General features: G+C 37.5%; 1 protein-coding gene across 2 annotated transcripts; it reads left to right on the top strand.

Moving 5' to 3' along the window:
* Positions 1 to 1574: 1574 nt before the first annotated feature.
* On the top strand, positions 1575 to 11383 carry Llph (LLP homolog, long-term synaptic facilitation factor). 2 transcript variants are annotated; one of them, XM_046430747.2, is made up of 3 exons: positions 1575 to 1708; positions 2555 to 2766; positions 6794 to 11383. In XM_046430747.2, the coding sequence occupies exons 2-3, from the start codon at positions 2562 to 2564 to the stop codon at positions 6970 to 6972; spliced, it is 384 nt and encodes a 127-aa protein (XP_046286703.1). In that variant the 5' UTR covers positions 1575 to 1708; positions 2555 to 2561; the 3' UTR covers positions 6973 to 11383. The 2 variants fall into 2 exon arrangements, with proteins under 2 accessions (XP_046286703.1, XP_058430615.1); XM_058574632.1 differs by lacking the exon at positions 1575 to 1708 and adding an exon at positions 1760 to 2035.
* The last annotated feature ends 2457 nt before the right edge of the window (positions 11384 to 13840 follow it).

Below are 13840 nucleotides of genomic sequence, written 5' to 3'. Positions count from 1 at the left end.
AAGAGGGGGGGGGGGAACTTGTTCTAAGAAATCCAGACTCTCAAAACCATATTATTCTCAAATGTTCTAACCAAAAATACAACACCGACCTGTGTGGTTCTAATGCTTATACCATAAGAAGTATAAGTTAGGGACAGCCCAGTGGCACACACCTGTAATCCCATTGACTTGGGAGGTGGAGGCAGGAGAATTGAGAATTGAGAATTCAAAGCCAGTCTCAGCAATTTAGCAGGGTGCTAAGCAATTCATTGAGACCCTGTCTCCAAATAAAATACAAAAACGGGCTGGGGATGTGACTCAGTGTTTAAGTGCCCCTGAGTTCATTCCCTGGTAGTACTGAAAGGAAAAAAAAAAAAGTATACGTTAAATAACAGTGTTGTTCATGAGCTCAGTGTCCTAGGTGTAGCACTTCCTGGTATGGAAGCATTCAGACAGGTAAACATCAACTTGAAGTGAAACAATTAAATTTTATACTTTAAATTCTCCTTTGGAATAGGATTACTTTCTGATTTTGGTGACAGTTTTGAGACATAACTGACAAAATAAGTTGCAAGTATTTAAAGTGTACAATTTGCTGAGTTTTGGCATATGTGTACATCCGTGAGATTGTAGTGGCACCCCCTTTCTCTACAGAAAAGTCTTAACTGGGCTTCTCCAGAAATCTTCAACATGGCTGATTTGGGGACTGTCAGCAAAAGAGTTTAATGTAGATAAACTTCCTATTTTCCTGTTGTTCTGTTTTACTTGGCCACTGGCAGTGAAGATATCAGCACTCCACTGCTGGACACCCCATTACTAGTTTTTCACAAACGTATCAAGTATAGTAGTTTGTAGCAATGTGCAAACAAGGCCTTGGCCTTGAGCTGGGCTTCACAGAGATGTCTACATTTTAAGGTAAGAGAAGTTACCAATTGGGCTCTGCAGGAGGAGGAATAAAAGGGGAGAAGAAGCTCTCCCTGTCTCAGGCGTTGTCCTTGAAGGGTTAACTTGCCCAGAACAATAAAAGAAAAAAAAACTGCTTTTATGTGAACTTCTGCAGACTGTGAACTTCTGAGTCCCTCCCCTTATATAGTGGGTATAAAATTCTGGAACTACTGACCTCGGGGTACAGGGTATTGATTGATTACAGCAAAAGCTGTGCCCTCTGAACCTGGCTGCAGTCAAATAAAACTGTCTCCTGCTATCTTAGGTGCCTTGCCTCATCTGTCCCTACAACAAGATCATAAATCAAGATGGGAGTGAGTTTCCAGGCTGCAAATAAGGATGACCTCAATACATCTCTGAAAGAACACGTGATCTAAGATGATTGGCTTTAAGCAACCTCTAGAGTACCTGGTGCCAGTGAGGTCAGCTTTTAAAGGTGGGCTTTGCTCTACCTGGGTGCCCAGTTCCCAGGCGGGATTCACTCCCTGTGATAAGTTCCGGGTGCTAATGCGCCCACTTCCCAGAAGCAAGTAAACACACGTCCAGACCGCTGACTGGAACTGGAACGCAGTTTAGAATTGGCTAAATCCTACTTCTGTACAGTTATGGGACCAGCCAGGGTTCAAAGTCTGCGCAACCCTAAAGCAGAAGGCGTGTCAGCGCCTACCCGGCCTCTGAAGCTTTAGCAGCCGTACTGACTCCCGGCATGCACTGCGCTCACCGGCCGGAAGCCGGAAGTTGGGGGCTTCCAGTCGGTGGCGTGCTGCTTGGAAAACGTGATCTTGTGAGTTTGTTGTTTGCGTCTTCCCTCCGGGGAACAGTGGGGTGTGAGACCTGGGGCTTGATTTGCTGCCTGTGGAAAATTTCGTGCCAAGCTTTGACCCTCTTGCGCCATGTTTGATCTCTTCGGTGTAAAAAGCCAGGACTCGGTCAAGGACGAGAGACCCTGGCTCCTGATGGCGGCCCTTTGACTTCCTCATTTTCTGTGTAAAATGAAGCCTTTTCTTGTCTCTCAGTCGTGCTAAGGTTAACTTTGACCCTCAAAGACTATTCCGCAATCCTGTATGCTGTCCCCCTGCCGGGCTTGGGTCCTTGTAAACAAGGTGGTCAAGTAGGTTTGTGATTGCTGGCATTCGTGTTTTGGTATTCAGCTAGTCACCCTTCATCCTTTACTGTGCGTGAACTGCTGTGGACTGAGGAATTCAACAGTGAATACAATCTGTAACCTCTACTTTCCTGGTACCCACATTCCTTTGGAGGGCAGTTTGTCAAAGTCATTTCCTAATTAGTAAACTTAAGATGGTGATGCTCTTTGCATTTGGGGGGAAATTACTCTATTTTGTGGGGAAACCAAGGAGGTTTCAGAATTGGCTTTATTTACAGTTTGCCTTTGACCGCTAGGAGTTTGATTTAACGTTCTTAATTGTTATTTATTTAGTGACAATAGGAGCCATATTGACCCTCACATAAGTTGCACATTAAGCTGTCATAAATCTTGAAGAGTGAAGAGTTTATCTTCTATTTTTTCCTGTTTTGTAGAGAAATACCTGGTGTCTTGATTTCCCAAGTATATGCCTTTTTTTAGTAGTAAACAATTTGCTTTTGAATGTATATTTTTGTTAACTGCCAGGTAAAAGATGGCTAAAAGCTTACGGAGTAAGTGGAAAAGGAAGATGCGGGCTGAAAAGAGGAAAAAGAATGCTCCGAAAGAGCTCAACAGACTTAAAAATATTCTCAAAGTTGGCAGTGATGTTTTAATGAAAGATGTTGAAGAAATAGCAACTGTGGTGGTACCTAAACATTGCCAAGAGAAAACGCAGAGTGTGGTGAATGATGAAAAAGGTGAGTTTATGTGCTTTATTTAAAAAAATATATATATTAGTTTCTTTTTGTGGGTTTTTTTTTTTTTTTTGTAACTGCTCTGTGCCTACCTTCAAATCTGCTCACGTTTATTATTGAAGGCTACATTGCTACAAGAAATTCTGTGCTAAACTTTTAAAACCAGTTCATGTGGATAGTCATATTGTGGATTATTCAAGATGGATCTTGTGTAATTAAACAATAATCTGCTTGAGGAGTAGATGATACTACAGGAAACAAACCTAGACTTGTTGGAAGGGTGCACAATTCAGTCAGTCCCCACAGAATAGAAAGAGGGCTTCTTTGCAAGCTTAACATACTGTGAGTCTTATGTACTTATCAGTTATCCTGAAAATTACAGTTTCACTGGATTTTATTTTCACAAATTCCAGGGACCTCTGTGTCTTAACCATAGTCTTAAGGTAGAGACTGTATAAGGTGCTAGTTTCAGCAGAGCAAAAAGTTTCTTGGATCTCACATCCTAATGCACCAATTTGGCAGCAAGTTGAATTAAGCACTCTCAGCATCCATACTCTAATTTTTTTTAAAAAGAGAGAGAGAGAATTTTTTAATATTTATTTTTTAGTTTTCGGCAGACACAACATCTTTATTTGTATGTGGTGCTGCGCGCATGCCAGGTGAGTGCACTACCGCTTGAGCCACATCCTCAGCCCAGCATCCATACTCTTGAAATAATGTTTATGTGGTGTATATGGTCAGGGAAGAGAGCAGTATTCTTCAACCTTACAATCCTAAAAGTTTCCTTTCCCATTCTTCAAAATGACCATTTTTAAATTTTCTCTTTCTTCTCAATCCCTCTCCCTACAGTATACTATTCAGTTGCACTTAGTACATTTACAGTTTTATGTAACCATCATCTCTAGTTCCAAAACATTTTCACCATCTTAAAAGAAACCCTGTACCTATTAAAGAGCCTTGAACCCTATGCCTCCAACAACCACTAATGTGCTTTGTGTCTTTATGTACTTGTTTTGAATATGAAATGGAATCATACAATATGCAGTCTTTTGTGCCTTTCTTTTTTTACTTAGCATAATATTTTTGAGTTTCACCCATGTTGTAGCATATATCAATACTTCCTTTTTAAGTTAATAGTCTGCTTTGTATACTGTATTTCATTTATCCATTCATTTTATTCATATCCATTTCATTTGGGTTGCTTCTACCTTCTCACTATTATAAATAGTGCTCTTGTGAACATTTGTGTATAAGTTTTTTTTTTTTTAAATGCCTGCTTTTGTTTTTTTGGGGGGTGGAATATACTTATAAATGGCAGTGCTGGATCATATCATTCTTTGTTTATTCTTTTCCACCTCAGCCACACTATTTTACTTTTGCACCAGCAATGTACAGGGTTAGTGTCCCACAATTTTGATTTGTATTTCCCTAATGACTAATAAAGCCAAAGATTTAAAAATCTGTATGCCAGATTCCCATGCACTCCTGAGTCTTGAATTGTTCCTTTAATTTTCTTTTCTCTCCTGTTTCTCTTTTCTCTCCTCTCTTTTCTTTCGTTATATTCTGTAATTTCCTCAACTTTATTTTCTAGTTCTTGTGTTATTTAATGTTACTAATTTTCTTTTTAATATTTTTTTTATTTTTATTTTTTTAAGTTTTCGGTGTTTTGTATGTGGTGCTGAGAATCGAACCCGGGCCACACGCATGCCAGGCGAGAGCACTACCGCTTGAGCCACATCCCCAGCCCTAATGTTACTAATTTTCATTTCCAAAGTTTTTTCCCCCCTTTTATTGTTTAATTTTTATAACCTCCTGTTCTTAATGGATCTATATTTTCTTTGATCTCACGGGGGGTATTAATTATAGTTGTTTTTGAAATTTGGATCTACTGTTTGCATCATCTATCTTTCTTTTGGGCTTCTCCCTATCTCATCCCCACCCTTCTGTTCCTAAATTTTTATCTCTATCTCTATATTGGAGGTTTTTCGCAAGTATCTGGTGATCAGTACTCATTGCTTGTATTTAAGTGAGGCACTAATATGATGATTGGAAGCTGGAAGGAGTGAAGGCATGGAGGAGGGTCTATTAACTGCTAGACCTGTAGAGTCATTGGAGTGAACACAGGAGGTCCTGTTAGGAGATCTCCTATGTCAGAATTTATGGCTCTTTTTTCTCATCATCCTCAAAGAGGCATTCTCTCATCCATCTCCTGCCTAGGGAATGTCTAGGGAATGCCCTCATTCTTAGAGTATTTCAGGAGCTAAATGGGGACAGGACTGAGAGTGAGGAGAGTCCCACTTAGTAATCAAGATGGTTCTTTATCGCTGCCCTTAAAGTTCATGTTCCTTATTTCTATTTTTTCAGCTGCCTACCCAGTTTCTTAAGCCACAAAACTAGTAGTCATCCTTTCTTTTTTCCTCTATATCTAAACCATTAACAAATCTTATTTATTATTTCAAAATTTCAGCAGAATCTATTTTTTTTCCTTCATTCATCTTAATTCAAATGACTATTGTTATGGTTTGAATGTGAGGTGTCCCCCAAAAACTCATGTGTGAGACAATGCAGGAAGGTTCAAAGTAGAAATGATTGGGTTATAAGATGTTAACCCAGTCAATGAATTAATCCCCTGATAGGAGTAACCGAGTGGTAATTGAAATAATAGGGTTTGTCTGGAGGAGGTGGGAATTGGGGTGTGGTTTTGTGGTATATATTTTGTATATGGAGAGTGGAGACTCCTTCTGTTTCTTGATCACCAAGTGAGCTGCTTCCCTCTGTCACATACTCCTCCATGATGTTCTGCCTCATCTTGAGTGGATTAAGATCTTTGAAACTGAGCCCTCAAATTGTTCTGGTCAGATCTTTTAGTCACAGCAGCAAAAAAGCTGACTAAAACAACCATCATCTCTTGCCTATACCATTATAGTAACCTTTTTGCTTCTGTCTTCTTCAGCTTTTTCCTTTTTGGTTTATCTTCTACATATTACCCAGTGTGATCTTTTTAGAATATAAATCAGATTATATCACTGGCATGCTTAAAATCTCAAGTCTTTTTTCCATGTTCTTAACAGAACCTACCTAAAGTAATCACTCAACTACTAGTTACTGAGTAACTATTAAATACTAGCACTATTTTAGGCAGCATGGAAACAATGGTGACTATCAAATATAACATCAGGTAGTAAATATGATAGAAGATTTTGTATAACTTGGTTAAGTACATGAGAGGGACATTCTGGGCATGTTCCTTACCAGCTAATAAGATTAGTGGCAGATATGCCATAGCATAGTTTCATGGAACTTCCAAGTTCCCTGTTAGTAGAGCTGGGTCTCTGGGTATTGCCTGGTTAGAAGTGTGGCAACCCCAGCACAGCCCCAGGATGTGTCCAGGTCTTTCTTCTCTGTTGTATGCTTATCTTTGTTACCACAGCCTGCTGTTGAACCATTCCATTGACTTCATTTAAGTTCTTTCTAAGTTCATTAAAATTTAGTTCAAGTTCATAAGAAATGGCCAGTCATTCCTCATCATTTACTTATAAGACCTGTCCATTAGAAGTATGGGTGCACTTCTTACTGGCTCAACTGTCTTATGTAACTCAAGGAATAACTTAATATGAGAATTCTTATTGTAAGCATTCTTACAATTGTAAGCATTCTTACAATTCATATGTGCTCAGAACCATACATTTATCCACTAATTCAGTAGCTCAAAGCCATAAATCCTAATGCTTCCTTTTTGACTTTATTATTCCAAAGCACAATCAGGACAACATTCTTTAGAAAGTTCCTCAGTGAGTAAATAGATGGTGCCTATAGTTACAAACACTTAGGTCATTCATGATTATAGTAATATATAGCATGTGTCTGATTTTGTCAAGTTTGCTGTGAGGAGTTTTGTTTGAGTGAATGAGAGCATTCTAGAAAAGGGTTTTCTGTAGTTTCAGTCTGCCTTCAGTTCTGATAGGCACAATGCATTCATATGCTTTCACGGGGTAAGTGTTAATAGTTTCTCCATATTTTTTTTATTCAGATGACATGAAAATGGAGACTGAGATTAAGAGAAACAAAAAGACTCTTCTAGACCAGCATGGACAGTACCCTGTGTGGATGAACCAGAGGCAAAGAAAAAGACTGAAGGCAAAGCGAGAAAAAGGAAAGGGGAAGAGCAAAGCAAAAGCAGCAAAGGCAGCAAAGGGTTTGGCCTGGTAGACTCTTAAAACTTGAAGAATTCTACATGGGACAGATGTTTGATTGGAGAATGTATACATTGATTTTGACTGTCACTAAATGAAAACTATTCATTTTCATATTTTAAGTTGACTTTTTGTCTTCAATTCAAACCCAGAATAACCCCTCAAGTTTGTTTTAGGAACTTGAATAAAGTATTTTCTTTAGTAAATGAAAGGTATATTGATGTTTTAATTGGATGTCACTCAATATCTATATACTATAAGACATCAAAATTCTGTCAAGAATTAATATGGTTTACCAGGTGTGTTGGAACACACATGTGATCCCAGCAGCTCAGGAGATTTAGGCAGGTGGATCACAAGTTCAACGACAGCCTCAGCAACTTAGCAACTGAGACCATGTATCAAAAAATAAAAAGGTTTGGGGTGTGGCTTAGTGGTTGAGTGCCCCTAAATTCAATCCCTGGTGCAAAAAAAATTGATGTGGTTATAATTGTTGGATCTTACAACTTGGTAAAATCATCCAATAAAGGTAAAATGATAAACTGACAAATTTGAGCAAACTCAAATTTAAAAAGCTATTATGTGGTTATATTTTTTAAAAATGTGACATCAGTGGGTCTTATAAATAGTACTAGATTGAAGTTTTGATTTCTGTAATTCAGAATAAAAGATATTTTGTGTGTAAAACTTTGATCTTTTCTTCTTTTGTACATTATGAAGGTTTCCCAGTACTAGAGAAGACCAGAAATTTCCATTAAATTTTTTAAAAGTCTTAGGTGGAATATGTGAATTTATACAAATCAATGTTTCAAATTAAAGTACCTCAAATTTTTCCTAGAAACTTACTTAATGTTCTTCAGTTTTAATATTGTGTAGCCTAAATATAATATAGTACAGCTTTCCCAGCGTATGTTTTTCAGAATCCACTTCTCCAGGTGCTTTTGGGAGAAAAAAAAAATTTGTGGTCACATCAATTTGGGTAATGCTATATACCCAAAGAATGACAGGAAATGTTACTTTATTATTATATGGTCTTATATAGGTCAGTTTCTGAGAAATAGAATACACTATCGAAAATGTTGGTACTATAATGGAAGTTAGTTTTAGTTAAATATCTTGCTATAATTTGCTAATTTCAGTCAACTTTAATCAATCTAAATTTCTCATTTCCTCTGAAATTTCAGTCTAATCAGATTAATAATTTTATTTGTTTACTGACATAATGAAATATTTATTGAGTACTTCCTTTGTGCCAGGGACTTTTCTAGGTACTGGGTAATATTATTACCTGGGTACGTAGAACTGAGAATTGTGCACCTGCTCAGAAGACGTTAAATACACCAGAAAATCAAGTGAAGGGTGAAAATTTTTAGAATAAATTCACTTGGCCACGAGGTCACGAACTGTGCCAAGAGTCCTAGGAGGCTGGGGCACAGTATAGATAGATAGGATATGACCAAAATCCTATAGAATATTGGAATCTATAAAATTTAATGCCAGTAAAATAATTGAAGTTATTTTAATAGGCTTTTCTTAATTAACTCTATTTCATTTCAGAAGTTAGTGGATAACTTCAAATATTTAAAATAGGTTGGACATGTAGGTCAGTGATAGAGCACTTGCCTAACATTCATAGAGTCAGGTTCAATCTCCAGTACCACATACACATACACACAGAAATTTAGACTGACGTTTCAAAAGTAGTGCAGGGTGTGATAAATCGAGAAGTATAGTATATATCTATTATTAACTTATCTTTTTAAAAAAATTTTTTTAGTTGTAGATGGATATAATACCTTTATTTTATTTTTATGTGGTGCTGAGGATCAAACCCAGGGCCTCTGCATGTGAGGGGAGCACACTACTGCTGAGCTCAACCCCAGCCCTTTATCTTTTTAAAATTTGTCCTCTTAATTTGACTGATGTTTTCCAGAGAACTGTAAAACCACCAGGTGGAGCTCAAGCTAAATACCAAATCATTTTTGGAATTAGGTTGAGCTATTGCATTAGGAATTGAATGTAAAGTTTTTTTTTTTAATTCAAATATTTAAGAATAATCAAAATAGCATAAAGTATTAAATCATTTAATTCATCCAGCAATCCTGAGTTGGGTGCTAATATTCTCTCTTTACACAGAATGAAACTGAGGCACACAGGCCATGTATACAAAACCAGGAGACCTGCGATTCAAATTCAGGCAGCTGGGCCCTAGAGCCTATACTCTTAGAATGACAATCTGCCTCTTCAGGATGCCCAAAATTGCTAAAAGAAAAAGGTGATTTTAGGGTAGAACACTTAATTTTTGGTTCAACCCATGATGGGTTAGGTTGATAAAGACTCAGGATCAGATAAAGAGCAGACTTTAGTAAAGAAATGATTCATAGAATGCTCCTCAAACCTCTGGACCTAAAACAGATTGGATTTCCCTAAGAAACTCTTCATTAGGAATGGACCTACCTTTTCCAAAAGAAGAAGGTATGGCCATGATCATCATTGCACAGGCTGCTACTGAAAAGAAATGTGAACTGCAGTTGAAGCTCTAAGTAGTGGTTTTGACCACATTATTTTTTCTGTTGTCAAATTAATGTAGATGCCTATCTTTTTCCACTACTTTGCATGCTATATAAAGTGTGCAACAGTGTATATTTGCTTGTTAAGAAATTTGAATGTTTTCAAAATTTGGACCTACATATCTAGGATTTTTAGAAGCTGGAGAAGAAAAACTATCTGGCTATAAATGACTTGATTCAACCATCTGAAATGTACTGGTGGGTGGTGACAGAGACAATGGTGTATAGTTTAGGCTAGTGAAGTGCTAGTCACAAAAAAATTAGGGGCCTCTAAAGAGACATCAAGGAATTGCCAGATCTATCTATCCATCTATCTATGTATCTATGTGTCTATCTATCTATCTATCTATCTATTTATTTATTTTGTACCAGGGATTGAACTCAGGGGCACTGAACCACTGAGCCAAATCCCCAGCCCTATTTTGTGTTTTATTTAGAGACAGGGTCTCACTGAGTGACTTAGCGCCTTGCAGTTGCTGAGGCTGCCTTTGAACTTGTGATCTTCTGATCTCAGCTTTCAGAGCCACTGGGGTTATAGGCATGCACCACTGTGCCTGGCCAGAATTGCCAAATTTATAAGCACTACAATTGAAATTCAGATATTAGACTTGGGTAATCTTACTAGCTAAGTGGCTGGCAGATTGATTCAACTATGTGCTAGGCACAAATATAAATAATTCTTTTTTCCTAGTATTTGCTGGCATATGAGAACACTATTACAGCAGACACATACCTGTTTTACAAGAAAGGGTTTGTGGGTGAGGGATGACCTTTAAAGGCTTACAAGAGTTTAAAAGCCATTCTGCTGTCCACAGGGGCTATCAGGCAGCTAGAAGGACCAGAGCCAAGGTTGGGCCTGCTTAGGAAAAAAATGCTAAAATTTACATAGTTGAATGTCAAAGGTCTTTCACACCTATTTTAGAACAGGGAAACAACACAATTTCATGTCACGTAAGACTCATTCATTACGGTATAGTAAACAACAACAAAAAGGGCCAACATTTAGAGAATGCTTATTGTGCTAAATTCACTTATATAAAACAAAGAAAGGTGTGGGAACAATACTCTTATCCCTAATTTCAGATTAGAAAACCGAATAGGTAGTGCAACTTTTAAGTAGTGAACAAAACTGTTCTGAGTATAGAATGAATACCTATGATGCAAAGTCATAAAGAGGGCCTGACTGCATCTAAAGAGGAACCTTGTAATCAAGATAACTGGGAGAAGTAATGAGCTGAAGTGGGAGTAGTACCCTGTCAAGCTCAGGCTGGAAAACCAAGTGAAATATAGTAGAATGGGTTCAAATATTGTACTTGGAATTCAGGTCAAAAGTTGCTGACATTCTTTTAAGCCAAGAAATTCCTTATATAAAAATGTTGTATTTGAAATGTATTGGGTTTATTTTGCTCTATTCAGTCTTTTGGTGCTACATGATTGTAGACTTAAGTATCTTTTTTTGATGGAAATAACAAAATCTGAAATCTTAATTTTATTAATGTTAAGTCTGGTACTCATTCAACCAAGTTTCAAATTAAAGTATGGAAAAAACGTTATAAACATCTGCTTTAAACAATGAATGGGGTAAAGACTTTCGAATTTTAATTTAAAGAATAGCATAGCTTTATAATATATTAAGTTTATAATATGCAGAATGTATTTTATTTCCTAAAGCGATGAATTGTCTTGGCATTATGCTATCTTATGAAACACTTTCTCACTCTCACATTGTGTCTTTGTAGTTTTCAATATCAGCAAAAACCTTTAAGTGGTCTTAGTTGGGTGTTGTGTATCATTGTACAGTAACTGCTAGTACATATGGAATTTCTGATCCGTGTAATAAAGTACATTTGTCATGGATCTTGTGATCTGCATACCTTTCAGCCGTTACTTCATAAATCTGTTCCATCGGAAAACTGCTTTGTACAGCAATGGTTGAAGCTGCTTTTAATAAACTAATATTTTGTGTCTTTTATATGTAATCAACAGGGAATATTATAGACTTGTGCCTCTGTGGAGAAACATTCCACTAAACTTCTTTTCTCTTGACAATAGTGGAAAAAAATAGCTCAGGAAAAGCACAGATGTTCAAGAACATATGTTGTTTGCTCCTCAGTCAGCTGAGGATCTTTTGTATAGCTCCAGATTTTTTCCCCCCAATGCTTCAGAGAAGAAACCGTTTGAGGTGTGTGATGGGGAGAAGACAGTTACAAATTTCATTGAGAGACCAACATTGGGTGCTATTTGTCAAAATTCTCAAATGCCTCAACTTGCTCCCACAAAGAGATGATATTCTTGAACAGAACTGAAGGCAGTTGGCCAAAGATTGGTCATTTCCACATGCTTCCCTCTTCAGATGTAAGCACTCTACTCTTCTTTTAGTTTTCCCCCAAACTTCAATTTATCAGCATCTTCAACAAAGCAGGTATTTAATCATTATTAAATACAAAGTGGTTGCCTCTATGCCCTCTTCTACCTTGAGTTATTGGATAAGGGCTGTTCTTTCTTGAGCTGTAGAAATCTCCACAGCTGAATCTGAAATCTCAATGAGTCAGATCTCGACAGCCTGGGCAATTGGTTATTGGTATGTACAGGAAAATATTCTTGGAAAAATACTTTATAAAAAAAAGGAGCTATGTGCCTTAGGTGAGGTTGGTATGAATGTCCTTTATAAGCCTGTGAATCTTTAAGAAGACTTGCCATAAAGAGAATGGAAACCAGGTGTTCCAAATCTCCACTGAGGAAACAGGTTTTAACTAGCAGAAAGGATTTAGGTTAAATGTAAAGAAGAACTTCCTGAATGTGAGCATTATGTAAAGCCAGGTATGGATTGAAAAGAGGCTGTTGAATTGTCTCTGGAGGAGATATGAAAGAAAGAAACAGAAGGGGACAAGCACAGAGATCAATACCCATTTAATTAAGGTAGTTTCAATGTAACTCTACCCAATGGTCTTGAGTGGTTTATTCTCCTTTCTCACACCCACATCTCAGGTTATGAGGTGTACAAGGTCAAAACTGAAGACCATGCTTCAATCCGTAGAACCAAAGTGCCAGAGTACTCCCAGGTCTGGAGATTCTGTTCATATAGTTCTTAATTGAAAGGTAATGGCAAGGTGTGACGAATGGATGAAGACACTGATTCATATTAATTTCCCACCCTTGTCTTTAAAGACCAGTGCACACATTGAGCTCACAGCAGAGGAATCTGACATTGGCTGAGGAATGGCTATGATGGCTGTGTCATTGCTGGGTATGCTGCAGCTGACTGTTTTGACCAGGAAATCCCCAGCAAGATCAAAAGGTCTCAGCTCAGACTTGGCACTTGGAATTCTAAAAGCAAAGACTGAAAAGACAGGAAAAAATGGACACTTTTCTTTTTCTTGCTTCCTGGCCCACATCCTGCTCCTGCCTCCATTTGGCACTCTTTCCACCCCTTTACTTTTCATCTTTCACCTTCCATCTTTTTTTCTTGCATTTTTTAATTGTTTTGAAAAAGATTTTAAGCTGTGAGTCAAACATTTTTTAAAACCACTGAATTCAGTTATACATGTTTTTTGTTTTTTTAATGATCTCTAGCAATTCTCCTTATGGACCAGTGACCACGTTAGAAATGGGTTTCCTGCTTGTTATTTTTCTTCACAACTTGACTACTAGTTTCTCTGCATTTCTCTTTTTTTCTTTCTACATTGGCCTCTTCAGTATTACTTTAATTTCCTCCTTGGGCTCAAGCCACTGATGAGTAGTAAAACCTACTCATTAGGTTTTTCTTCCTCTTCCTCTTCAATCTCATCTTCTTTTAGCTGGATTCAATATGAATAGAAAGTATGCTTTCCAACAGGGGTAGGCAAACGTGCTGATCATCTATTCTTGCAAATAAAGTTTTGTTGACACATAGCCACCACCACTTTTTCATGCACTGTCTATGGTTACTTTTGTGGTACAATGGCGGAGCTGAGCTGGGCACAGTAGTACATGTCTGTAATCCCATCGGCTCAGGAGGCTGAGGCAGGAGGATTACAGTTTCAAAGCTAGCCTCAGCGATTTAGCAAGAATGTAAGCAACCTAGTGAGAACCTGTCTCAAAATTAAAACATTTTTAAAAGGGCTGCGTATGTGGCTTAGTGTTTAAGCAACTCCTGGGTTCAATCCCTGGTACAAAAAAAAAAAAAAAGGTGGAGCTGAATAATTGAGACCCAGACCTTTCAATGGCCTGCAAAGCCTGAATTATAATCTGGCTTTTAGAGATAAATTGCTGACTCCTGCTTCAAAATAATGTCTGTATTTAGTAAATGAAGGTTATCTTTATTTGAGAATTCAG

The sequence above is a fragment of the Marmota monax genome, unplaced genomic scaffold (assembly GCF_021218885.2).
Source record: "Marmota monax isolate L192 unplaced genomic scaffold, Marmota_monax_Labrador192_F-V1.1 WCK01_AAM20220418_F8-fsc00056, whole genome shotgun sequence".
Classification (NCBI taxonomy): domain Eukaryota; kingdom Metazoa; phylum Chordata; class Mammalia; order Rodentia; family Sciuridae; genus Marmota; species Marmota monax.
The sequence above is the reverse complement of the archived record's forward strand: the minus strand, read 5'-3'. Positions and strand labels throughout refer to the sequence as shown.

Excerpts from the sequence above, each read along its gene's own strand:
- Llph (XM_046430747.2), top strand. The coding sequence starts at position 2,562 with ATGGCTAAAAGCTTACGGAGTAAGTGGAAAAGGAAGATGCGGGCTGAA. Across the intron at positions 2,767-6,793 it reads TGTGGTGAATGATGAAAAAG|ATGACATGAAAATGGAGACT; the intron begins GTGAGTTTATGT and ends TTTTTTATTCAG.